Here is a 26,826-nt window from a genome sequence, read left to right as displayed (position 1 = left end):
ATAAACCAGCTACGATTGAAGCTCTGGAAGCCAACATTACGCGTGTTATTCACGACATACCAGTCGAATGATTGAAAATTGGACCTTCAGAATGGACCACCTTAAGCGTAGTTGCGGCCAACATTTGAATGAAGTCATATTCAAAAAAATAAAGGTTTTGAACATAATTTACATTTTTTTTTTTTTAACTATTGAAAAAAACACCTCATGATTGATCACCCTATATTACCAAGTTCGGCCTATGGTAAAAACGAAATTGAACGAGTATTTTCTGCTTCCACGTCATCGGGTACCAAGGATCAAGGACTAAATTATCAGCTTTGGCATTCAATTATGGTGAAAAAGAAATTGATATCACCACAATCTCAGTTTTTTCATAAACAAACCGCGGTCATGGCGTCGGTTACGTCAGCTGAACACCTGGTTTTTTCAAACTCGCTGAGATCCAGTTAATGGTCTGATACTGATCACAACTTCTAAATATTTTCACCATGCCTGCCATACAAACTGAAACCTTCATATCGTATAAGGCCTCTTGTATGCGCCACTTCTCTGTGCGCTATATCTCCGCTCGGCGCACTTGACGAACAATTTGGAACAACTAAGCTATCGAGCTAGATTCGGCGCTAGCGAGTATGGTTACACCTCATTAAACTGATATAACTCACTATTTTACAAACACATGTAATTTCAAGCAGCTCTATTCCAGCGTTTTCAAGATATGTTACTTCAAAAATTCGCCACTTGCAAAAGCTTGGCGATAAGAAGAGGCATTATAACGCTGTTATACATATACGCACCCTATTCAACATGCAGTTAAGAGTGGCAGTGGTCAGATACAATTCCGGCTAGAATCAATAGTTCAGAGGGACCGTTCAGTTATAGTGTTGTTGTTCTTGTTGTAGTAACTTAGATATTGAATTACCACATTAATTAAAAATTGTTATTGTGTTCAATCTTCTTACACATAACACCTCTTTAAAAATATTCCATTGTCACAACTGATTTACAAAAAACCAGAAATGTTACCTATCATGGAAGCGCTTTACAACTTCTACTGCCTGTAAACATTTCCAATTTAGAAATCTTTTGATTATTTATTATTTTGCCATAGCTCTGTGTCTCTGCGCGAATCCAAAACACATTATTTTCAATTTGTTTAAAAATTACCGGGCTTACTGCATTCCACAAAATTAAATTTTCCTTTATTCTAATAATGTTAAACAGAAATGCACTGACAACATGTAAAATATTTGTTTTAGCGCTCCATTGTTCCTACGAGTACTTGTGGATCTGGTGGCGAGTCATCAGGTTTGTCTTCATCATCACCTCCCGTTGATGGCACATCGTCATCTGGTGCGGGTGGTGATGGTAATTTCTTCGCCATATCTAAATATACCTTGCTTTCGACGTCGTCCAATATCTTGAAGGGTTGGTCCTTGCCCACAATTGCAATGGATATATTCTACAAAAACAAAAATAATTAATAATATGCATGCATAGCAAACTTGCAATCAAGTTCATCATGTTTCATTTACCAGCAGTGGCGACTCACTGTCTTCGTCGTTTGGCAACGAACCACGAATAGCTTGAATACCGTGGCAAATTAGTTCGTCTTTTGTGCAGTTAAAATCGCGACCTTTCGAACTGATGTTACGTTCCAAATATGTACGCGCACTCTGGGAACGAGATCCAATCGACATTGCTTTGCAATTGAAAAAGTTTGCAGAAGGATCGACTTGGTAAATGTGTGGGCCTCTTTCATCGTAGCCGGCAACTAAAAGCCCCACGCCATATGGACGTCGATCATAACGCTGTGTTGTTACCTGCATCTTATTGCCAAGCATAGAAATGAGACGTGAAACTGGGTATCTAGCAGCGTAAGCGTACTTGTAATTTAAGCATTCCGTACGAAGATAATTACTGAGGACGCGTGCATCAGCGGTAATACCTGCAATCGATATACCTAAATGATCATCAATTGGAATAATTTTACGTTGTGATGAAGAGAGCTCTGAAGCTGCACGACGCAAGGCAACTAGCACTGCATAGTCAGAGTTTTTGAGACCAACTGTGGCCGAACCCAGCTTGACCGCTTCCATAGCATATTCCACCTGATGCAGACGGCCCTGCGGACTCCACACAGTCACATCACTATCATATTGATTTCGAAACTATAATTAAAAATTCAATTTTATTAATAATTCTCTTTTTATAACAAATTTCCTACCATTTTTGCTGGCACACAGAAATTCTACAATGATTCGGCAAATAGTAAATGACAAGGCTTGTCGCCAATTTGATAGAAATAATAAGAATGCTATTCTATCAACTACATTACGAAAATGAATACAACAGGGTGTTGCGGTTCAGATTGATGTTGCCACACTATTTGCAATATATTAACAAAAACGTTCGAAGCTGTTTGTTTTTTATAATAAGCCAGATTGAAGTACCCACACCTGATATTGGTCAACCCTTGAAAATGAAATATTAGTGGTTGTTTAATTGAGGTGAATTTTTTAAACCAAGTTCAAATCTATAAAATTGGCAATTAAACTCAGTACAAATGAAAAGAATTGTTATAGTGGATATTGCGAAATTTTTGTTTTCCAGCTAAATGGCGTTAGAAGGGAAATAATAACAGTTTGTATCAAATTAATTAATACAACCTCTGTGTCATAGCATTCGAAAACTTTGTAATATTGATTTTATAAATTTTATTATGTATTAAAAAAATTGACGGTCGACTAACTTGTTTGAAAGCGTTTGCACCATTTAGCTACAAAATCTCCCCATGTAAATAACCTTTAACACAAAACTTAATGTACAGGGTGCTCCTTCTGGCATTTGGAATTCTATTTAAATCAGCTATAAATAAAATACTTCTTCGTAATAAATATTGAGATTTTTCGAAGATAGTAAATTTGGCAACTGATTTGACATAACTGGTTAATTCAGTGAACTTTCATTGTATTCCGCAAAAGAATTGAAGTCGGAGCTAGCAATTTGTACAAAACGACACTACCGTCGGTTGCTTAAATGTAAATTGTCCTCATAATTTTCTGGACGCCTAAACTAAGCAAGCAATTTTTCTTACTTTTGACAGCTAATATGTATTTTCAACTGTCTCCAGACATTGTCTTGTGTAAAGCCAAGGTAAGTAATTCGCTAAGTAATTCGCGAATTAATCTGTTTCAACGACGAATTCGCAATTCATTTTGGCAGCTCTCCATTTTGTCCTTGTTGCCTGCATTTTACTATTATCATTTGCTCCTTGAAATAATAATAATTTTATAACAAATTCTTTTCTGCTTTCATTTATAAAACTTATCGCCTTCTGTTTATTATTCAAGGTTTGTTAACTTTGTTTCTTTGCTTTAGTTTATTCTTTCGTTTGGTTAAAAACCTAATTTCTATAAATTTCCGACAAAAAATCGATACGATCTTTTCGTAATTCACGAAGTATTTGAGACAAAACTACCTACAAATGAGGTATTTGGCTCTTAAAATTTTGTATGACGAATAATTTGATTTGAAGGGTAATGGGGAAGGGAATCACGAATGAGAGAACGAATCATGTGCCGTTTGAACTTATTATAACACCTAAATAATCGATTATAGATTAATTCCCGCATTTTAACGTCGATTCCAAGCAAGGATGATAGAATACTAGGTTTGCTGTCACGTTAGGCTCCGAAAATATACAAACAAAAGGGGTAGAAGGAATTACTTGATTGTAAAGAGAAAAAGCGAAAGCAATAGAAACTGCCAAACGCTAGAAATTATACAAAATAATTATTATATAAAAACGCGAAAAACTGAATTTGGAGGAGGTACTTGCACAGTTTAACACGTGACATATCGTTTTCATTATTTTGTTTAATTTAAATGTCACAAACCACAATATTACCATTTACTGAATTTTCACAAATATGTCATTTCTCCTCTTTTTGTTTGTTTTGTTCGTTTTTTTTTTTGTATTATTAAAGTACATGACTGGATTAGTCAAAATCGTGAAAATTTAGTAACGGTTTTCAGAAGACGCCACCTTTTCTATTCAATTCGCCTTAGTTTTCAAAGCGAATCCATTGGAAGTGGTAGCAGTAAACCAAGGCGAATTTAATAAATTCGCCTTGCAGTAAACAGTTGATTTGTTTTTCACTTGCATTTTGCAATAAATCAGCCGCTCTACTGCTATCACCGTGTATGAATGCGCTTTGACCGGTTACATCTGTCAAAATTTGTCATGTTCGTAACAATTAGTTTAACTTCTACAAATGGCAGGAAATATGTGATTTACCATAAAAATAAGTTCGAAAACTAAATAACTGCAAATTGTTAATCAAAGCGTTAACTAAACAACGAAAGCAGTCAAGATGATGAGAATTGTTGCATTGAATGAAGAATGCAATGAAGAGCCGGAAGATAAAATTGTGGTTACGAAAGAGGCTCAGGTAAGTGTTTTGTTTATACGTTCCGACGCCTATCATATATAAATATTATTTTTTATTTATTTAGGAGGCGATTGCAGAAGCAGAATACCTAAAAGCAATCAATCTAAAATGGAAAGGAGACGTGAAATCGGCACTTTCATTGTTGAACCAGTTGTTGGAAACTCAAGTGCTCAATGAGGTTCGAATAATACTAGTTTTATCTACCAGGTAGCACTTGTTGCACCAGCCTAAAACTTTCCTCGAAGCGTATTTCGAAGCATGCTTTTGAAGTGTTTCAAAAAATATAAATACCGAGTCCCACTGGAGCACACATTATTTAGATTGAACTAATGACTGGTTGTTGGTGTTGTTATCGTAGCAGCATAAACATTCCCCAAAAGTTTACGGGGAATGCTGCAGAGGTATAAATCCGGGTAGTACCGGCAAAGTAGAATCGACTGTCGTGGGAACGATTAATGACTGGTATTACCATAAACTGGGCAAAATTTAAATAATTTCCTTTATAGTCCAATGTACGTGAGAATAAGGAATATTTTAAGCTGTATGTTGCTCCTGCTAAGCAATTTTTGATGTCGATAGCTACTAGGGCTTTGGTGGATGGTTACTCTCGATTGTGCGCTATTCAACTTTTATAATTCCTGTTAACTCTTTACTACCCAATTCGGCTTACTAACATTTTTTTTTCATTCTGTAGCTGCTAGCAGAGGACACAAGTGGAAAATTACGTACAATACGTTACAATTGCCATAAAAATATAGCTTTTATATATGAAGAAAAGAATGAGAATGAATTGGCGTTGGAAAATTACATAATGGTAACATTTTTGGATATCCAATATGGATTTGTTAAATAGTACTTCAATTATTTTTAGGCCACTCAATTAGACGACACAGATGTATACACCATGCATCGCATGGGCCAATTGGCGTTAAAACTTAACGCCATAGAGTTGGCAGAATTCGCCTTCGAGAGATGTCTGCGTCGTAATCCATCACATTGGGGTGCTGCTGATGGCATGTTACGTACACTTTGCGAGAATCACAATATAATCGGCGCATATGGCTATGCATTGAAATTATATTCCAAAGATCCTTCCTATGAACGGGCTGCACATATTCTATATGAAATATCTGACATTTTTGAATCCTCTCTACCGCTTTGTGAAAATATGTTCGGGCCAATGCCCAAAAACTTAAAACCTCTTCCTTCGTGGACGAAGGAGAGTGCTTTCCCGCGAAAATATCGAGAGGAGAATATTGCAAGCAGTGAAGAAAATATGACTATACCATTGGAAGTCGCACAAAAGATACGCGTAAAGGAGTTAAGTTGGGTTTCTGTAGGACTGTATGTAGTTTCTCTGTATCAGTACATGCAAAAAAGCGGCAAATCATTAATTATGCTTTTAAGCCTAAAAGACATATTAGCTGATAGCACCGATAGCAACAGCGTGGAAAAGGTCTTACAACAAGAAAGTAACAATCAGACAGAAATAAATACTATTCCCAATAGTAATTCAAACGATAACATGGATGTAGTGCATGAACCAGACATGAATAGTAATATTATTTCAAATCAAGCTACAACCGAATTGCCCGTCATTACCCCACCGACCAGTGACGTAGAGCAAACAAAAAAAGTTTCCGAAAACTCACCAGACGAAGCGGAAGGATATGATAAACCATCGACAAACTCAGAAACCAATAAACCAAAACCACGTAGGCGTTGCAGCGATTTACATTTCCTAGAGCAATGGGGTTGGCACAAAAATAGACGATATAATTCACGAAAAAAGGTTGCATCCGATCGAGTTGAAGTAGACACTTCATTGAAAGGTGTATTGAGGAAAATTTTTGCCAAGTACTCAAAGTAAGTAAATATGCAATTTGCAATATAAAAATGTATGCTACAGTTGTCATACGTTTTAGTGTTACCATAGATGAAGAGTGGCCATTTGGTTCTTCAAAGGAGAACCACAAAAATAGTGTTGAGAAATGTACAACCTGCGTTGGCGCAATGTCAAATGTTGAATTTCAGGATATGACCCGTGAAACTTTTACTGAGTTTATTGCTAAAATTGAGGTAATATTAAATCATTAAATATTAAACACAACATGTTTTACACTTTTCGCCAGGTATTTTCTTCAACTGTAACTGAAAATTGTTCTTCCGTTTTTAGGCACAAACGTTTGATCCATCGATGTTGGTATTTGAGTGGCTGAAGTGTATATCATCTTATTGGACCAAAAGCTTGCCTTTAGACATATGCCTTTTATACTTGGAGTTATTTTGTATTTATTTGTAAGTCGAGTGTGTTCTTTTTTCTATAAGTACGCGCGCCAATCTATCTAATACAACTTGTTTGGCATTTTTTTTTTTTCAGAGACAACTTTGATTGTTCACCTTGGAACCAGCAGAGCGTTGATGCAATTGAAACATTTTATCAGATCTGTATTATGTTTTTGGAATTAGACTATACCATTAAAAAGATACGGAATGAGTAAGATTTTTATGTTAATATATATCAATCAACTTATAATACCTAAGACATATTATTAAAATATTAGATTTATTAAGTGAGATTCCGCGGCGACCTTCTCTATCACCTCTCCCTCTGGGCTCAATCGGTCGAAACAGCACGTTTTCTGGGTCTACCGTAATACGAGTTAAACGAAGACTGGGGTTAGTAAGCTGATACAACAACAATAACAGCTGCACGAAGCAGGTCAAACTGAAAGTCGATAACACTGGAATACCGACTGTCAGCAACCCCAAAATTTTGAGTGTCACTTTCGAAAGTTGGCTCCTTCTTAGCGCATGCAACCGCAATTGCTACTGAGGTCCAAAATCGCAACAAAGTTCTCAAATCGCTGGCCGGCAGTACTTGAAGCAAAGCCAAAGAAATGTTGCTGCCGACATTTAAAGCAATGGCCGGTCGATACTAAATTACGCTACGCCCAACTGATCGCCTTACACTAGTGATTTACAGTGGACAAAGCTCCAGACCTATCAATTTACTACTATTAGGACAGTCACAGGATGTCTCCTTATATGTCCCCTGCAACATCTACAAAACGAGTCTTCCATGTTCCCGGTCAAGGAGTACAACAAAATGCTCAGCAAGCAATTTCTGCTTGGATGTTACCGTAGGAATCGCCACTGCAGACATTTGCTAGAGACTGAACCACCTCTCATGCGAGTCAGGAGACATATCTTCCACCTGTTCCCATGGCAGTCGATTCTACGTAACCGGAACGACCTGGATTTATATCCGGGCAAAGATTGTCACTTCAGCAGCCATCATCCATTGCAGACGAAGAGCTTTAGCTGCCTCGTAAGACCCGCGTAACTTTGTCTCAATTATGGTCTGGATATTATAGCAGGTTAAACTCCTACTTAACCAGAATCGACCCACACGATACTAAGCACTTATTCACATGCCCTCCAAAACCCACTCATCTAATACCCGGCTCCCTCTGGACTCAACCTGTCGAAACAACACGTTTCCTGGGCCTACCGTTCGATGAGTTAGACGATGACGATCGGTAAATGCACCTGCCAGTGCTATTGAACTACGGCCCTATTGATCTACTAAAACAACAAGAAGTAAATAAACTATACTTCGAAATTCCGAAACCTCCAGCGGTTGTCCTTGAGAATTTATGCTGCAGGCTCGTGTTGAAAAGTAAACGACTATTTTAATGAACTTACTTTTCTCTTATCAAATTTTATGCTTCGGGGAATTCTGAAGTACAAACACCGCACTCAGGCCGGCGACGTGAGAAATACGTACGTAGATCCAATGGACTCGAGGGACTGTCGACAGGTTTTTAACCACATTCACGATCGCGTTGTTGTTGTTGTAACAGCATAAAACATTTTATATAAATGTTTGGGATTGCTGCTGAAGTGACTACCCGTGGACGAATTTAAATCCAGGTTATTCCGGTCGCTACTTAAACTCCTGTATATGGAATGTGTGAAAGAATATCATTTCATGCTTTCTAAACTTTTTTTTAATAGTAATACCGAAATCGCATTTTTTATTCCTTGATAGTATATTACATACTTTTAGCTGAAGTAGAGTAGCCCTTGCTCAGATATACTTTTTAAGAAAAACTAAAGAACTGCATTAAAAAAACATCTCTCTGCACATATTATCGCTCCTAATCGGAGCAAAGTACGGAAACCAAAGCTCTCCAAAGATTTCTGTCAGCTGCTATATGTCTAATTTCGTTGTTTTTGTTGTTGTTGTTGTTGTAGCAGCGTAGTAAATGTGTCATTTTATGTCAGGTGGTGGTGGTAGAGCTCTCATTTAGAATTGTGCGCATCCAAGCTTGTCGTGGGTGTCCTCTGCGCCGACGGCTTTGTGAGTTCCATTGAAAAGTATCTCGTCTTCTCTACGAAGAGTATGTCCAATCCAGTTCCATTTATGTATTTAAATTTCAAGATTGATTGAGCAGCTATGAGTGAACGAAAGAACGTCATCGTTGGGGACTGTTCTTGGCAAAAAAAAAAAATCGGCATATAATCCTAAGACCGGCCGCCGTAGTCGAATGGGTTGGAAACTGCAACAACGGTGACTGGAGGCTGTGGTTCAGAAGTACATACGTCTACATCATTGGCTGATTCCTATTTAATATATGACTTCAAATAAACTATAAATTTCATCTAAAATATAGTTACTTACATTCTCCATTTTAATCACCATTTTTATTTGAACTAAAAACTTTGACTGAATTCACAATTTTAATTCTTATAAGAAATACTCAACTCAGAACAAATAAGCGACATCCTCGCCATCCCCAGTCACTCAAACATTGAAAAAATTAGCAAATTCATTAAAACTATCGAAATGACAATATAACAAATAATCCAGACACCCACAGACGACACAGAGCTGATGGCCTCTGCAGCAAATGGTCAAACATAATTTTAGTACTGGTATTCATACCAGTCACTAAATAATAATAATAATTCTTATAAGTAATAAATTTATCCGATAAAAACTCACAACTTCCCCTCAAAATGAAATGCCATTTTGCTCTCTCACTTTCCCCTACTTTGCAAGTTTTTTGGATATATGAACACCAAACCTTGATCATTTTTAAGAATTGATAAACAATATTTACTTCATGAACAGACCTACGTACATATCTTACTGCATTTATGCATTCTATTTTTATTGAGTATAACATTTTTAATATATTTTTACAATATTTCCTCCCATTTTCAGCGAATTGTCTCCAATATGGAAGCAAGTTTTCGATCAATTGGCATACAGGTCCGGCACTATTTATGTAGCGCTCGGTCAAGCATTCAATCCGTATAAATTGCGACTCATAAATTTAGAATATTTATGGTTCAACATACACAATGAGCTGGAAAAATGCATAGAGTGCTTGGAGCACATGGCGGAGATTATTCAACTATTCGATGCAAATGACTTCATATTGCATTTACCAAATTTAAGTGCAAAATGTATTACAAAAAATATTGTGCTTGAAGCACAAATTGATTTTAAAAGGTTCGTAAATATTTTTTTTTTTTTTTTTTTGTAATTTTGGAAATTTATATTTAACAATTTATCAATTTTCTCAAATGCATTTTCAGACGTATTGCATTGGCCAGGATACCCAAATTGTTCGAACAAGAGAAATGGCAAGAAGTAGTGACAATAATAACAGAAAATTTAGCCAACGACGTAGAGGTAGAGGATTGCGAAAATTGGGTGAAAAATTTAAAAACTCAAGTAGAAATTCTATTACAATCGCTGTGGAATATGTCTGCATATGAGGTAAATATTTTTATAAATACAAAAATTAATACATATAAAGAAATTTTTGTAGGAGTGCATGAAATGGGCTGAGAAATGTTTGCACTTTTGCACTGTAAAATGTCTAAAGGAAACAAATAAAATTCGACAACAGGAATTGTGGTCAGTTGCTTTGGATTTTATCTACTCTTATATAGAAGTACTAATCTTGAACGAAGGCAACGATATACGTACGTAAATATACCTAAACACCAATTAAGTGCATTAATTATTGCTATTGCATTTTATTTATACTTACAGTTCTTTGCTTAGATGAGACGTTGGCGCGTCTCGTGCAAAATACAATTTGTGTGTTATCATTTCATTTGGATTCCAATCAGGCTGTCGACAAAAGAGCTAATCCAGAGCACGAATTCAATATGAAACAACCTTTTGTTATATTGCATCAAATTATGTTAAGGTAAAAAAATGTATATGAACAAAAAAGTGCATGGCAATTTTAGGTTAGGTTTAACCACTCGCGTATCGGCACCCACGTCACTGTTGGCAGTTATGATTTCGAGGTTGTAAGAGACTTCGTTTCTCCACGAATCAGCATTAACACCGATAACAATGTTAGCCAAGGCAGAATTTCGCTTGCCAGCAAGTGCTACTTTGAACTAAGGAGACATTTGAGTAGTAAAGACGTCTCTCGACGAAAAGCTAATACTTTAAAAGCCTCTCAGCATGCCCGCCCAAACGTATGGCGTAGAAGCTTGGACGATGACAATATCCGATGAAGCATCCCTTGGAGTGTTTGAGAGAAAGATTCTGGGGAAGATTTTTAGACCTTTGCACGATGGTGACGGCGAGTATCGTGGACGATGGAACAATGAGCTGTATGAGCTTTACGACGACATAATCACAGTGCTGTAAATAAAGATCCAGCGGCTTTGTTAGCTGGGTCATGTTGTCCGAATGGTTGCAAACGCTCCGGCTCTGAAAGTAGTCGATGCGGTATCAGCTGATGGGTGTAGAGAAAGAGGAAGATCTCCTCTGCGTTGGAAAGATCAGGAGGAAAAGGACTTGACTTCACTTGGTGTGCGCAACTGGCGCCGGTTAACTCGGCCAAAATCGCTTAAGCGGTCAAGAAGAAAAAGAGAAAATCAAATTTAAAAACTAGCACCTCAAAACGATCGCGCTTTTATGTACATTCCATATCTTTAGAATATTATCTAAAATACTTAATCTGTTAAAACATCTTTTTTTTTATATATTTTTCTTTCTAGAGATGAGAATAACACTTTAACGGTGGTTAAATCCAAAAACAATAATGAGGTTGAAGAAGAAGAGGATCCTCTGCCAGGCTCGTTCTCGATATTATTCACGGCACATGAATTTTTAGGCAAATTTCAATGTTGCACACGTAACAATGGCGAATTTTTGCATTACATTTTAGATGTCATCGTACCCATAATAAGAGCACCGCTTTATGACTCATGTCGTGACTCTGTCTATGAATATTTGGAGCAGGTAAGCTACTCAAAACTAATGATAACGAAAGCAAATATCTGATACTGGAACAATATTGCAGGTGACTTTCTGTTTGTACGGTTATCCTCAAAAGAAAGCACGCTCCCGTCATTTAGAGGATCACGAGGCCACAAATGTAGAACTGACATGGACGAAAGCAGTACAAGCATTTAATTTGTATAGGCCAGAGTGTTTACCCGAAATAAATTCGTATAAACTTGAATCGATAACAGCTGATTTAGAACAATTTTTCCTAAAAATCGTCGCACTTATGCCACCTGAATTAGATCCAACGCCCGCAACTACGAAGATATTAGAGTTTATAAAAGGCAACGATTACGGTTCACTGGAGCCCGCGCATACTTCCTTGCCCTGTAGAGTACACTGTATATTCTACTTGCTGGCTGATTATTATTTTAAAAATCGCGACTTTTCCAAAGCGATTAAGTATTATACTTTAGATTTAACCATAAGCCCCACACGCTTTGATTCATGGGCGGGTATGGCATTATCTAAGGCGAGCAAAATCGAAACGAGACTAAATGGATTGACTCCTTTGAAGTAAGTAAAGAGAGAAATATTAATTTTGTAAAAAATAAGTTTACTTTAATTTTGAATTATTTTATGGGAGCCCTTTTTAGTTTATGGTTAGTTACTTATACGATGAAGTATTTTTTTAACTATTTCAGTCCAAATCATGTTTTGGCGGAGTCAGAGGATACAATTCGGTGTTTTGAAATGTGCATATGTTTGAATCGTCAACAAACTTTGCTTTGGATTGAGTATGGCTCTTTTACATACACCCTGCACTCCTATTGCTCACGTCAGTTAAAGAATCCACCAGAAAATTTGACAGCCGACCAGTAAGCTTAAATAATAGATAGTTAAATATTTACATCCATAATTAATTATATGTATTTTCATTGTCGCATTATATAGATCATCACTGCTGCAAGCGCGTAAAGGTCGTGTATTGAATATTTCGCACAACTGCTTTTCTTTGGCTGCTGCTTTGCAGAATGCTGAAGAAACCGATAGCGAGGAAAATGGAGACTCTCATGAAGAGAAATGGTTGTGCCAATATATGTTGGGAAAAATTGCCGAAAAACAGAAGGAGCATCCAAAAACGTATCTGAACTTTTATTTGAAGGTAATTCAAAGGCATTTGCAAAACAAAAAAAAAAAACAAAAACAATTTTTTTAATATGAAAATTATTCTGTAGGCTGCCAATAATCTGTACGAAAGCAATGCTACCTATCCCATTAAGATTAATCACAGCAATCCAACAACGCTGTCTGTGGAAGCCTTGGAAATTTTTTATCGTACAAATGCATCCATCATTAAGTTCCTGGAACACCAGAAAGAAATCTCACGAGATATTGGTAGTCATCTTAGCAACGTTTTGAAGAGTTTAGCAAGCAGCCCTTTCGCTTTCAATAAAGCAAAAATAGACGGTAATTTTACTATAAAATTAAAATCAAATAAAATATTGTAATAAAATTTCTCATTTTTCAGGAAATAGTTTAAACGCATTGAAGCGCAAAGTAGTTGTTGACAAAAACGACCAGGCGAAAATGCTTAAGGCTTGCAAGAAGCCCAATAACGGTCCAAACTATAGTCCAGCAGCTCGAACTGAAACGTCGAAGGAGAATGAAAAGGAGGAACAAACACCTAAAGAATGTCCACCTGAAACAAACAAAGTTCCTTCTGTACAAGCCCAGGAATTAAACGGCGACAAGGCGGCAAGTAGTAGTAAAAGCAATCCTTCTCGGCGTGAATCAGAGGTTAGTAAATGTTATGTGTGTATGTATTTGATTATTTGTTTAAATAGGTAAATGAAAAAGTACTATAGCTTAATATTATAAGCATGGAAAGTGGAAACGAGCAAACATCATACGTCTTTCCTAAACTAAAAAAAACTAGTAAAACACAAGTCATTCAGGTGCTATAAAATGATTGTGAGGGGAATATCAATCAACATCGTCAATATGAGCAAAATATCCGTTAAAAAATCTTCAGTCGCACCTCTTACAAAAAAAATTTTACTTGAACACATTGCTTTTGTTATTGTTGTAGATCGATAAGTAGTTGAAATGGTTGCAGTACCAGTCTGGCACACCCCAAGTAGGACTAAAGCGTCGTTTTGATACCATTATGAGACCTCCAACAGGCAAGCATCTACCGCCAGCTAGAGCTGTTAATGTAATGGAGAAGATTGTTGAGATTTAGGTTTGCGCACTGCCTCAAGCTGCCAAAGAAAGGAGCACCCAGTGACCTTAATCGTCTAGCGGCCAAACTCGGACATTTACAGAAAAAGTGCTCAACAGTCTCCTTCTCTGACGCAGCTTTTGCAATGGGAGTTAAATGGCAAACCTAGCTTTTCCGTGTGTGTGCGGATCGTCCAATGACCGGTAAACACAGCTACGAGTTTGGAAATTGAATTTCGAGGAGTCCCCAGGACTTTCTAAGTCCTGCGTCTATTGTACTGGGTCCAAAGGATTTTCGAAATAGCACATAAAGAAATGGAGCTCCATATTTTCTGCGCTTTCCTGAGAAATAAGTTGTGCAATTCCTCTTTAACAACAGTGAAGGGGATGACCGGATAGGAGGTCCCTGAGACCAATTCAGTCCCCTTTTTGGCAAACTCATAAGGAATTTAATTTCCCTCTAGGTCCCTATGTCCTCAAACACAGATCAGAGAGATGTTACCTGCGCACCCATCCTTACAGGATGGATTTAGTTTGAATCTGTCCCATGGCGTCGTCAGAGTCTTAATCGCGGCTTGACTATTGGAAAAAATGTTAATATTTCCCTCGCTCCCACGTCCTCTAAGCATTTTGCATGCCTGCAGATTTGCAAAGACTTCTGCCTAAAAAACATTAGCAGTATTCGGTAATTTTAAGGAAATAGATAAATTGAGGCCAAACTCCTTTAATCTGATTACTCTTTGAAAAGCGATGGAAATAACGTAAAAGTCGAGGGCAAGTTCGTTCAAAACGATATTCAGTGCAGCACTGGGGTAAGTTCTACTTATACATGCTCCGGTGATGCCAACACATGCAGTCCTTTGCATCCTCCCCAGCTTAGTGATTCTATAGTCCTACCGAAGAGCTTTCAACCCTTCTCTATTGAAGTGCTTGTTTTGGGAAGTTACAGGGACTTAATTATTGGTTTGGCGTAGTTAACCAACTATTGTGGACTGTTTGTTGTTTGCGGCTTTCTGTTGACGGGTATCTGTAGGTAAAAAAAGAATTTAAACAAAATAATAAAATGGTTTTGTACCGCTCCATAGTTAAAATTGCACTACACAGACGTTTTGGAACATGATGAAAATATGTTTAGAGGTGTGCTCTTTAGCAGACCGTTATTCGGCTCTGAGCGAATGTGACAGAATCAGCTTATGGGCTGACGTCAGCCCATTTTTAAAATTTATAAAAAGCCTTAAACTCTAGGGTTACAAAAATAGGTCTTGCACAATAGATCAACTCTGGTCGCAGTGCGTAATGGCCTTCTAATAATAATAATAATGTTAGTGATATACGAAAAAGCTAAACACAATCTTCGCTCATGTTGCTCGTTGCTATCTGAACAACGGCTGATTAAACGAGTGTGTGAATGCATGTGAAATAATCGTGAAAAATTTGCCTGAATCACAATTCTATTTTTCATCATAGTTAAAGAGCAAACCTGGTAAATCTATAATCCTTGGTTTCGGAAATGCTTAGAAGTAGCAAGTCATAATTATGCAAAGTTCTCATGTGTTAAGTACAGATGTAACGCCCTGTATCTCTAAATTTAAAAGATTTTTTTTTTTCAAAACCAGTATACTCTCCAATCAGTCGTAATTTGTTACAATTTTCGTAGCTCCGATTATAGAAATTTTTATTTTATTACTTCCTCAAACTTCGTTTACCAATTGCTGCAAGTCTAAACAATAACAGTATTTTCTAATTGGTTTTAATAAAATACATTGTTTTTTCTTATAATACAAATCATTTTAATATGCTTTCAAGAAATCTTAATAAGTTTACTAATGTAAAGTATGTGCAAGAAATGTGTTTTTTTTTTTTGTTTTTGTTTTTTCTTTCTTTACATATCATATGTGTTGTACAGTATACGTATAAATGTACAAATTTTACCAAAAGACATATTCAATTAATTTTGTTTTTAATAAAAAAGTACAAATATTTTTCGTTAAATTAAATTTCAAGTATTCGGGGAAGCTTTGATTGTGAGTGTCGGTGTGGAATTCAATTTGAGTTGTCCTTGATACCACACCTTCAAACGATGTGCGATTTCTGAGAACGAAGGTCTTCGTACGGATTGCTCGTGCCAGCATTCGATCATTAGCGAATAAACAGCTGTTGGGCATGCCTCTGGACATGAAAGCAATTGTCGAGAGCGTACCAAATTTATAACCTCCTGATTACTATGGCCATAGTATGGCTGAAAAGAAAAACTCAAAGCAGTTAGTAAATGTTAATCTAATTCAAATATAAAATTTAGCACACCTGCATGCCATAGCTATAAATTTCCCATAACACAACTCCAAAAGACCAGACATCGCTTTCAGTTGTAAATTTGCCATATAAAATTGATTCGGAAGGCATCCATCTTACTGGCAAAAGCGATTTTGATTGTACCCTGCAAGAATGCACATTGAATTCAAAAATAATTTCCAAATAAATATAAATACTAATGTAGCCACCTGTAATAATCCGAACTGTAAATATCTCTCGACAGTCCAAAATCGGATATTTTAACTGTGAGTTTATCGCCGACCAAACAATTTCGCGCCGCCAAATCGCGATGTACATAATGATGACTAGACAAATATTCCATGCCTTCACTAATTTGCAGTGATATCTTTAAAAATTCCAATTGGGTAAGCGATTTATTTTCGCTGGGTGAATTGGCAATAAGAAATTCGTGAAGGTCCCCATTTGACATGTATTCGAAGAGCATACAGTACGGCTCCTTATTGAGCACCACACCCAAAATGCAAACAATATTATCGTGTTTCAAATCCGATATGAGTTCAATTTCGCGCCGAAAATCTTGTTGTGTTTTTAGAGATGCATTTTCTTTTAACGCTTTAACGGCTACAAATATCTTTTCGCCATTCATTTGTGTCAGCTGCCCCTTGTACACCTTGCCTGTATATAGTAGGTATGTAAGTGGCTAAGTAAGTGAAGTAAAGACATGCCAAACAACATACCAAATGCACCCTCTCCCAATTCCTCGACAAACTCCAAGTCCTGCAATGTATATTGTGGCACTCTGAGTAGTGAACTTCTCTCCAGATTTTGTGAGAACATTGTCGATTGTTCATTGTTTGTGTTGCTATTCAAACGCGTCATTTCCAGCGAAGAGTTCACTTGCGAATTGCCATAGATATTTTTATCGGCATTTGGTGTGTTGATCTGAAAGAAAAAAGTCATGCATTTATGCGAGAAATTATAGCAGCAATACTCGTACATAAAATGCTAAAGTGATATAAGGCTAAATATCAATTCAAACACACGCACTTGTTAACGAGTAAGAAAAAAAATTTTATGTAATACTTTTTGTTTACTTGAGAGCGGATAAAATTGAGCTTGGTTTTTGAAAAGCGGTTAGCTCAATAATTGTTTTTTGCACTCGCAAGTTTTATTTTATTTCTTTTCATTTGCCGCCTGAAAGCTCAACTCACAAAATAGCTGGGTGTTTACTGGCGGCTGCATTAATGAATTAAAAAAAAATCGGTAATGTAAAGATCAGACGGAAATGAAATTTTATTTGTGATCTCCGCTCGTTTTCAAGATAATTTTTAAAAAACTTCTAATTTTTAATAAATGTGTAAAAATAATATATTGATTTTAGTCGATTGGGCAAAAAATTGAGTTTTCTATATGGTTCAGTTTTCAAGATATAACTTCCCTTCGAATTTTTATTTTAATTTATTTTTTTTTAATTTTATTTATATTTAAACAAAAAACTTCAATTTTGCTAATATTTATTTGATTTATTTCGATCTCAATTAGATCGGAAGTGATCTTTAGAAACTCTTGGTTGCGTGGTCAGTTTTCGAGATATCGTATCATACTTTAAAAAAATGTGTTTTATATTTTGCAGTAACCTATTTTTGTATAATAGTTTTTTACATAGAAAAAAAGCGTAAAAAAAATTTTTTTTTCAATGTCTTGTAGAATTTTTGAAATATCGTAAAAAACATTTATTTTTATACTGCTGTGACTCATAAAAGTTTCATAAAAAACCAAAAAAATATTTCCCGACCACACTTAATTATTGATATTTTGAAAATTAAATTTCACTTTTTTTTAGTTTTCATATTTTTATTTTATTTATATTTATTTTTCACTTTTCTTTTTATTTTCCATTTAAATTATTACTAATATTTATTTGATCTATTTATTTATTTTTATTCTTTTTTTAGTTTTCGTAATTTTCTTTTATTTATATTTCTTTTTCACGTATATTTATTTATTTATTTAAGCAACAAATTTAATTATTCCTAATATTTATGTCGATCTCAATTAGACTAGAAGGCTTCTTCCGAAACTCTTGGTTCTGCAGTTTTCGAGATATCACATTAAAAAAAAATTATATTTTGCAAAAAAATTTTAAAAATGTTTTTGTAAAGTGTTTTGTTTTATGTTAAACTTGAAAGTGGAGAAAATACTTTTTTTCAATATCTTGTAGAATTTTCGAAATTCAACATCTCAGTTTCATAAAAGAAAGAGAAAAATTTTTCCCGATCACGCTTAATTTTTGAGATTTTGAAAATCCAATTTCACTTTTTTAGTATTTTTCTTTTATTAATATTTATTTTTTTATTTTTTTTTTATTATTATTATTTTTTTTTTTTTTTTATTGCATCCCAATAAAGGAGTGATTTAAATTAATTGGCGAAAGCTTCGCTGCAAGCCAATAATTTATAACAGGTACAAAGATTACAATTAAATTAATGTCTATAAATATTATATAAAATAGTTAAAAATTTTACAAACAAACAAGAAAAACGTTTACTGTAAAAAATTTCGGACTATATGACAAGAATTGAGTAAAGCTGCTTTCTGCATGTCGAAAATTAAATATTCTGGGAGTTGAAGAGTTTTAACGTTGTCTGCTAAGTTTTTATTATTTATTTTTTATTATTATTTATTTTTTATTATTGATTATTATCTTTTTTGTTTTTATTTGATTTATTATATAAAACAACAAATTTAATTACCATTATTTATTTTTGGCCTTAATTAGAGCTGATGTCATCTTCAATTGTATTATTATCTTTTAATTCGTATTATTTTATATGAAACTTGAAGTTAAAAAAATAGATTTTTTTTAAATCTTGTTTAGTTTCTGAGATGTCGAAATGAAGAAAAAAATAGTTTTTATATTATAGGGCATCCCAGTGTGATTATAGATTATTATACTCGTAGAACTCGATGAGGCCAAATAAAATTTGTTTGATGACACGAAATTTGTATGACTTTGGTAATCAAATTTTATTTGTTTTTCTAATAACGTACTGCTAAAAATCTGATAAAAGAATTCAATAAGCGAAATCGAAATGTAATACTAACATTTTCAATATACCGCCCATTTCGAAAATGCTTCAAGTACTCCACTTATACGACTTTTTTTCCAATAAATTAAGTATTTAATCTGTCATTTATGCCAGTTCGTTTAAAAGTCTTTTCAAGGAATAAATTCACCGAAATGTTAGGGATGTTAGTTGCCAAAGTGCGTACGCTGTTAAAAAAATACTTTTTCTTCGTATGCCAAATCAGTGGTTCTAATTGTTAAATAGAGAGTTTTGAGCATAGTGGATAACCGACCTACCACGGGATTTTCTTCAAGAATATATTTTACATACTCACGGGTTGACTAGCTATATTTCTTGACAAGATTTTTAATTTCCTGTGCAAAGGAAACTAAGATTTTTCAAACTATTAAAGCTTCAATTTTGTTTTTCTGTATATGGTAAATAAACTTAAATTTTATCTAATTATAATTTTTTTAAATATTAAGGTTTAAAAACTTCTGATTTTTAGTTGGGTTAAGATTAACTTAGGTTGGATTGAAGCGAGTGTCCACTATGTGACACACTCAGGCTCATAGCCCATTGTGATGCTACGTAGGAAACTTGTCCTTATCGTTTATTTGTGTGAAAGGTGAACTTAATTTTGGCGCTAAAATATAATATTATGATTTTTTGTTGTTGTAAAATTTACAACTTTCGCCCGCGAATAGCTGTGAACAACAATGTTCTATTTTCATCATCATATTTTCTACTTACATTTTGTATGTTTGTCATGCCACCGTTGCGCCGCTTCTTCAAGCATACGTAAAACATATAAAAAACGACACATCCTATTACTGTGCCAATCGTCACAAATATGTAGAACCACATTTTGTCAGCACATTTTGGTATATCACATAGTTCGATAATTTTCTCGAATGACTTATCATCCACAAAACACCATGGCCGCTCTTCCACATTACCAGGATTTCTAAAACGGGGGCGGAAAAAAATTGTGTTCGATACCGTAACCCGCTGGAATAAATATAATAATACCTGCAATAATTCTGTCCTGCCAATTCCGGATAGTCAGATATTTCCTTCATTAACCAAGACCAACGCAAACACGGTTTACCCGTACCAGATACGGCCAGCGTGCCCCGATAACCGGCGCCGTTCTCCCAGTAACAATCTTGTTCTGGATTTACATCGATAGTGATGCCCAACGACGCGCAATCATCGTGACGTGGCAAACTCTGGCATTCTTCCAATGGCAATTTTTGACCCAACACCGGGTGACGTTTAGCTATGGCATACTCTTTCTGACACAATTCATTCTCCAATAATTCACACTCGTCACGACAAATTCTACGTAGATTTTCCGATTCTCTTGTTGGTGGATATTGACTTGAAATCGCACTGGAAAATACGTCATCGTAAGGTATTGTTGATTTACGTTTCAAAAACGAACGCCGATCTTTAAGATTTTTATCGAGAAAACGTGGTCGACGATAGCCGGTAATGTGATTTTCAGTATTCGCACCAAATTCATGGGTAGAATTATTCTTTTTCGATTTGCGCTCCTTTTGTGTGGCGCGATTGGCGAAATAGAGTAGATTTGTGCGTTCTGGTGTTCGACAAAGAGGAAGTGAACTGAAGCAGAGGCTGGGAAGAGCATAGACACGGCAATTCGGATTCATGTCCCTGAAAGGAAATAGTGAATTATTATGCATATATATACTAAATATTTAAGTAATTAGTTTGTGCACATACTTGGATTCCTTTATAACACCATAGGCTGCCTTTAAACGCTCTTCGAGTTCGGTCAACGAGAGGTTTGGCGGTACAAATACGCTTTGGTTCTTTAGGAACTTTTCACATGTTGTACCATTATATACTTGGCATATACCGGATGGTATCTGAAAATTCAATTAAAATTAGTCACCACTTATGAAAATTAAATACGCTTTAAATTACCCGATTTGGGGCATATGAAGTTTTACAAATTTTTTTCTAAAAAAAAATCAAGTACTTAATATTGGAGCTTTTGTTTACAATTAACTATGTACTATTAAGTTGGGCTCTATTACGGATTTTGATTGCTTAATGTGCGTGCGAGAAGTTGACACATCCCTACACAGTGGCTTGCGACGATTCCTGTCAAAGAGGACATGAGGCCATTTATTCCTTATTCACAATGTTGTCTACTTGTATAACTTCTTTAAGGCGTTGCGATTATGTTGATTAGTACCCAAATTGTTTGTTATCGCTTAGGCAGCTCTAAAATGAGGAGTTATATAAAAGTATCTCATTCACAAATGTCGATTTCCAAGTCATGTCTAATATCATTTCTAATAGCGGTTGTCTCTCGGCAGGCCATGACAAACCTCCGAGTGTATTTCTGCAATGAAAAAGCTCCTCATAATAAAAAATATCTTCCGTTGGTAGTCGGCGTACAACTGTAGGTCCCTCCATTTGTGGAACAGCTTCAAGACGCACGCCACAAAAAGGAGTAGAAGCTCGGCCAAACATTCAAAAATGGTGTAGGCGCCAAGTACATATATAACATGTTTGAGCATTTCGTGCTACATTTCATTCCTTTCAACATGAAGAAATGTCCGGGAAACCAGAAGTCCTCGAACACATACGGTCTGGTATACATTGCTGGAGAAAATGTGGCCGAACTGCGTGATGATTCCTGCGATTAGGCAGAGGCGCGCATTTGTCCTTTTTCCTTCTAACCTGGCAAGAGTACAGATAGAGGCCTTGAGGCCAGCTCATACAACAATAGAGTCTACTATACCGCAGCGACCTAGATTTCTGTTCGGCGAAGGGCTTTCACTACAGCAGCCTTCCTCAAAATGTATGGGCAAATTTTCATGCCGTTACAACAACAAGTGTTAAACGAAGAAAGATTTGCAAGATTTCCGCCTTGTCAACGTTCACCACTCTAAACAGTGTTAGATCGCTTAAACAAACGGTCTTGGTCGGGTAAAAACAAGGATGATAGATTTACCAGATTTTCTTTTTAACTATGGTTGAAAATAAAATTGTGAGGGGAACTTCGGTTGCCACGTCACTTGGGAGATTCGAAAGCCGAATTCTGCACGATCATTTCACATGTATTCACACAGAGGTTGTACAGACGGCAACGAAGTGTTATTGGTTGATTTTTTTGGTGTATCACCAACACAATCTCAGTTTCTTTGTAAACACATCCCACATGGCACGAGCCAATTGGCTGATTCTGTAAAATTCGCACAGAGCCGAATAAAGGTCTGTTAAAGAGCACACCTCCAAAAATATTTTTACCATGAGGTAAAAAGCCGAGTTATTTCGACATTTCGTACTGCTTTGTGAAATACCCATGTAATGATACGAGTGTCTTCTGCCTATCACGAAAATACTTGTGCAATCTTCTGCATATGCCATGCATGTGAAAAAGTGCTTAAAGTACCATTTCCCATGCCATTCAACGTATCTAATATCCCTCGGCCTGTGGTCCATTAAATGCTCTTAATTTCAACACTTAACTAATTCCAGCAACCTAAGCAAGGTTACCAACTGCTATAACAACAACATCTCTGTTTTTTTTCACTCCTCGAACAAACGTCATCTATTGTCTAATCACCAACCCAACAACATCTCTGTTTTTTTTTTCACTCCTCGAACAAACGTCATCTATTGTCTAATCACCAACCCACTCCTCTCCGGTACTGTTTAACACATTACGTCCAAGTCGGATGTTGTACGAAACCTAACACTTCCTGGGTGTCACGGCGCACGCAATAGTCTAATGTAAAACAATCCCTGAAAATTTTATCACGTTTTTTTGCAATTATAAGCCTCCGTTCTTAGGGAGCAGGGATCACTCAGAAATTAATATATACTACTTTCACACCATTTTCTAACAAAAAACCTGGTTGGGACATTTTAATGCACCCACCATATAGTCCGGATCTGACACCAAGCGATTCTCACCTTTCTCTATCATTGCAAAACTTCTTTAGTGATAAGAAATTGGTATCAAGATAAGAATGTGGAAATCGGTTAATAGAGTTGCTCGCCAATAAGGACCAAGACTTCTACGAGAGAGACATTATGAAGCTACTTTTAAAATGGCAACAAATCAGACAACAAAACTGTGCATATTTGACCCAAATCGGACAATCCGGAGCGTCTTAAATAAGGTTTTGAATTTCAGGCAAAAATAATGAATTTCTCTTTCCCCAAAATAATATAAACTACTTTCACACCCTTTTTGAACAAAAAACGTGCTTGTGCACCGGTCAAGACTTTCATCTAATCCGCTTGGCACTCAATGTGTTAAAAGTGCCTTGATTGATGTGTTAAAAATCTGCCTTGATTACATTGATTACACTCAGTTAATTATTGTTGTTTATTTTCACAATTTTATTAAATTTTTTTTTTTTTGTTTTCTTTGGAAATCATAAAAATATCTCCGTTTCTTTGAAAACTGGCACAAATATTTTTCTGTTTTTATTAAATTTTTTGTTTAGTTTTCTTTGAAAATAATAAAAATACCTCCGTTTTCTTTGAAAACTGAAAAAAATATTTTTCTTTAATTTTGCAATTTTTAACCGTATCGCTTTACTTCTAATAAAATATTGAAAATTTGACCAGAAAAAATTAATTGTTTATATTCGAGCTCTGTGTCTCTTGTCTCATTGGGTTCTGACTTGCTCAGCCCACGCTTTAATTGGTGAACATGGGCATGCTAATATACTATACTTATACATATGTATGTGTATAACTTTACTCCCCAGTCTTTGCACTTATTATTTATTTGTATTAACTTTTTTGAATGCCTTTAAAAAATATTAAAAATAAATTTAAAAATATTTTGATTTTTTTTTTTGTAAATGTCTGCATATTTCTCACCTCATCAGTTTGTGGCTTTGCTGTAATTTCTGTTAGCGCCCCAAAACTTAAGCTGTGGAAGATGGGGAAAAAAGTGAACAACAGACTCAACAAAATTATTAAACCCAATCATAATATAAATTTCATTTGTTTTTTATAGTATATTGTAAATTGTTTCTTTTTACAACATCTTTGACTAACCCATTTTCGTGTACATCTAAACCACAAACATTCAGCACCGAAATTAGTAGCATAAATGTTATTCTTTTTGTAAACATTTTCTTCACAAAAGTCGCTCTAACGTAGTTCAGTGAGGAAGATAGTATTTTTTCGTATGCCTATTTTATAATTATTAAATTTTTCCAGACATTTTTGTTATTGCACTGAAACTAGTCCTTCTGGCGTACATATTAATGAGAGAAATTTGTTTATTTTTGCAATTTTTAATTCATTTTTTCTCTTAATAAATTTTTGTCCAAAAACTTTAGGGCGACTACATTCAATAAATGTGGGAGAACAAAGCAAGTGTACGAGTAATACATTCCACCCTTAAGCTTATTTCGGAAATGCATACATATGTATGTATGATGGTGATTTCATCCCCCAATGTGTATATGTACGTATGTGGCCATTTGAGTGGCATTGCCATACCGAAGTTTAAGGATCTAACTCCGTGCATGTGTTATTGTTTTTATTGATATAACAAAATAATTTACTTGCAAACTAGCGACATGTGTCACACTGCTTCATAAGCAAAAATTTTATTTTTTTATCCTAGAGGATAAGGCTAGAAATGTTGGGAGTGAAGTGTGAGAACTTACATAAAAATCAGAAAAAAAAATTCTCGTTGATTTTTTTTTTTTTAATTTTTTTCCTTATAATTTGCGCCATATAACAAATAATTTTATTTATAAAATAAATTTTTTTTATATGGAGAAAATGCGCACCACCGTCAGCGGAAAAAAATACAAAACATCCAACGGCATTTTCAATAACTTCAACATTTATTTATTTTATTTTATAAAGGTTTACATAACAATAAAATTATTATACAAACTGAAAGTAGTGCAGCGCTAGCATCGGAGGCTTTCGGCTCAACAACTTCGACATTTATTCTTTATAATTTGCTCCATATAACGAATGATCGAGTGTTTTGTTTTTTGTAGATGCAGTAAATGCACCACACCGTTAGTGGAAAAAAATACAAAAAATCCCGACGGCATTTTCAACATTTATTCTTTATAATTTACTCCATATATATAATGCACGACGTTTTTTTTATGTGGAAAAAATTCGCAAAACCGTCAGTGGAAAAAATTATAAAAAATCCATGGACTATTTGCAGCAACTTCAAATTTGTATTTTATTATACAAAATATATAATAAGTTATATTGTGAAACTGCATACCAAAAATATTTCTAGAAATTTTATTTAAAAACCGTTGAATAGGGACGAAAAGTTTGTGGAATTTTTCTAAATGTTGCACAAAAATGTAAGAATTGGATTTATATTTTGCGCGACCTATACCTTCATACAAAAATAATGATACCAGGTGATACTGCTTTGTCTATGATATTCGCCGTCGCCAACGTGCAAAGATCCGAAAATCTTCTGCGGAATCTTTCTCTCAAACACTCCAAGGACGCCTCATCGGATATTGTCAACGTTCAAACATCTACGCTTTAAAATGGGGCGAGCATAAGGAGAAACTTGTAAGAGAAGGTTGGGCATTTTGCACTACCATTAAATTGCACTATCACTAATTTTTAGTGGTAGTTCAAATAAGAGTTTAATTATCACTAATCTTCAGTTTTTCAATATTTTAACTATCCGCTTATTGCATTAATTATTTAGTGCACTATGCCCAACCCTGATCAAGAGTCAGTTTTGTTCGTCGACTTTACTTTCCTTAGTCCAAAGTAGCATTTGTTGACAAGAGAGATTCTCCATTAATGCAGGTTCCTAAATAAACGAAGTCTCTTACAACTTCAAAATCCTAACTGTCAACGCCGACTCGCGAATGCGCCGATTATTTCTTTGATTTTGTTTGTCTTTTCCTCGTTCACCACCAGACCCATTCGCTTTGCTTGTTTATCCAGCTTAGAAAATGCAGAGCGCGGTTGTTAAGGTCGATGCTGTCAATATCTTCGGCAAACGCCAGCCAGGAAACATGCTGTTCCGACGGGTTGGGCCAAAGAGACAAGGCTGTTAGATGAGTGGGTTTAAGGGGACACGCGAATATAGGGTTAGTGTCGTGCGGGGTACCTTCACATGTCCGACATATGTTGAGTATGTCGGGATTGATCGATAGATAGGAACTTAACCTACACCAGTATCGAGATCGTATTTGTGCCAAAATAACGCGGACCTCACGAGTCAGCTTAAGCTCTTCGTTTGCAATGGGTAGAAGTTGGACTGCGATAAAGACATTCGGGGAGCATGAGTTCATTAGGCTGGTGAGGGACTCCCGATGAATGTTGTTTATGGTCTGTCTCTATACTGTTCAAGATTCCATGGTTGTCGTGTATAGTACTGGATGGATATCATCAGTCAAGTTGTGTAGAAGTCTCCTAATGAGCCTAGGAAATGGCTCATCCTCCACCAGCAAACATCTTCTGCGGTGGTCGATTGCCTGAAATGTCGCCAGCTACATTTCCTTCCAAACAAGATAATCCA

At 35.6% G+C, this 26,826-nt stretch overlaps 3 protein-coding genes across 5 annotated transcripts in view; 1 reads left to right on the top strand and 2 right to left on the bottom strand.

Annotated features, from left to right (window-relative positions):
- Nucleotides 1-1,175: 1,175 nt before the first annotated feature.
- Nucleotides 1,176-2,351, bottom strand: LOC129248629 (proteasome subunit alpha type-1). The gene is made up of 3 exons (XM_054888253.1): nt 2,231-2,351; nt 1,539-2,174; nt 1,176-1,465 (listed from the first exon to the last, which is right to left on the bottom strand). The coding sequence occupies exons 1-3, from the start codon at nt 2,231-2,233 to the stop codon at nt 1,259-1,261; spliced, it is 846 nt and encodes a 281-aa protein (XP_054744228.1). The 5' UTR covers nt 2,234-2,351; the 3' UTR covers nt 1,176-1,258.
- Nucleotides 2,352-4,191: 1,840 nt separating this feature from the next.
- Nucleotides 4,192-26,826, top strand: part of LOC129246891 (calcineurin-binding protein cabin-1-like) — a 30,636-nt gene continuing 8,001 nt past the window's right edge. For all 3 annotated transcript variants that reach the window (XM_054885606.1, XM_054885605.1, XM_054885604.1), the window contains exons 1-17: nt 4,192-4,457; nt 4,522-4,635; nt 5,152-5,271; nt 5,329-6,323; nt 6,383-6,536; nt 6,634-6,755; nt 6,838-6,954; nt 9,691-9,981; nt 10,068-10,251; nt 10,304-10,460; nt 10,531-10,690; nt 11,499-11,742; nt 11,804-12,303; nt 12,432-12,605; nt 12,682-12,892; nt 12,966-13,197; nt 13,259-13,527. In XM_054885606.1, coding sequence (XP_054741581.1) covers nt 4,380-4,457; nt 4,522-4,635; nt 5,152-5,271; nt 5,329-6,323; nt 6,383-6,536; nt 6,634-6,755; nt 6,838-6,954; nt 9,691-9,981; nt 10,068-10,251; nt 10,304-10,460; nt 10,531-10,690; nt 11,499-11,742; nt 11,804-12,303; nt 12,432-12,605; nt 12,682-12,892; nt 12,966-13,197; nt 13,259-13,527 — 4,122 coding nt within the window. In that variant the 5' untranslated portion in view covers nt 4,192-4,379. The remainder of the gene's footprint in view (nt 4,458-4,521; nt 4,636-5,151; nt 5,272-5,328; nt 6,324-6,382; nt 6,537-6,633; nt 6,756-6,837; nt 6,955-9,690; nt 9,982-10,067; nt 10,252-10,303; nt 10,461-10,530; nt 10,691-11,498; nt 11,743-11,803; nt 12,304-12,431; nt 12,606-12,681; nt 12,893-12,965; nt 13,198-13,258; nt 13,528-26,826) is intronic.
- Nucleotides 15,863-24,882, bottom strand: LOC129247236 (tyrosine-protein kinase transmembrane receptor Ror). Its single transcript, XM_054886281.1, has 10 exons — nt 24,866-24,882; nt 24,351-24,446; nt 24,171-24,222; nt 21,042-21,187; nt 20,325-20,972; nt 20,046-20,259; nt 16,962-17,166; nt 16,452-16,899; nt 16,255-16,387; nt 15,863-16,189 (listed from the first exon to the last, which is right to left on the bottom strand). Exons 1-10 carry the CDS (start codon nt 24,880-24,882, stop codon nt 15,950-15,952), a joined length of 2,199 nt encoding a protein of 732 aa, XP_054742256.1. The 3' UTR covers nt 15,863-15,949.

Source organism: Anastrepha obliqua, chromosome 5 (assembly GCF_027943255.1).
Source record: "Anastrepha obliqua isolate idAnaObli1 chromosome 5, idAnaObli1_1.0, whole genome shotgun sequence".
Lineage (NCBI taxonomy): Eukaryota > Metazoa > Arthropoda > Insecta > Diptera > Tephritidae > Anastrepha > Anastrepha obliqua.
This window is presented reverse-complemented; position numbering and strand designations above follow the sequence as displayed.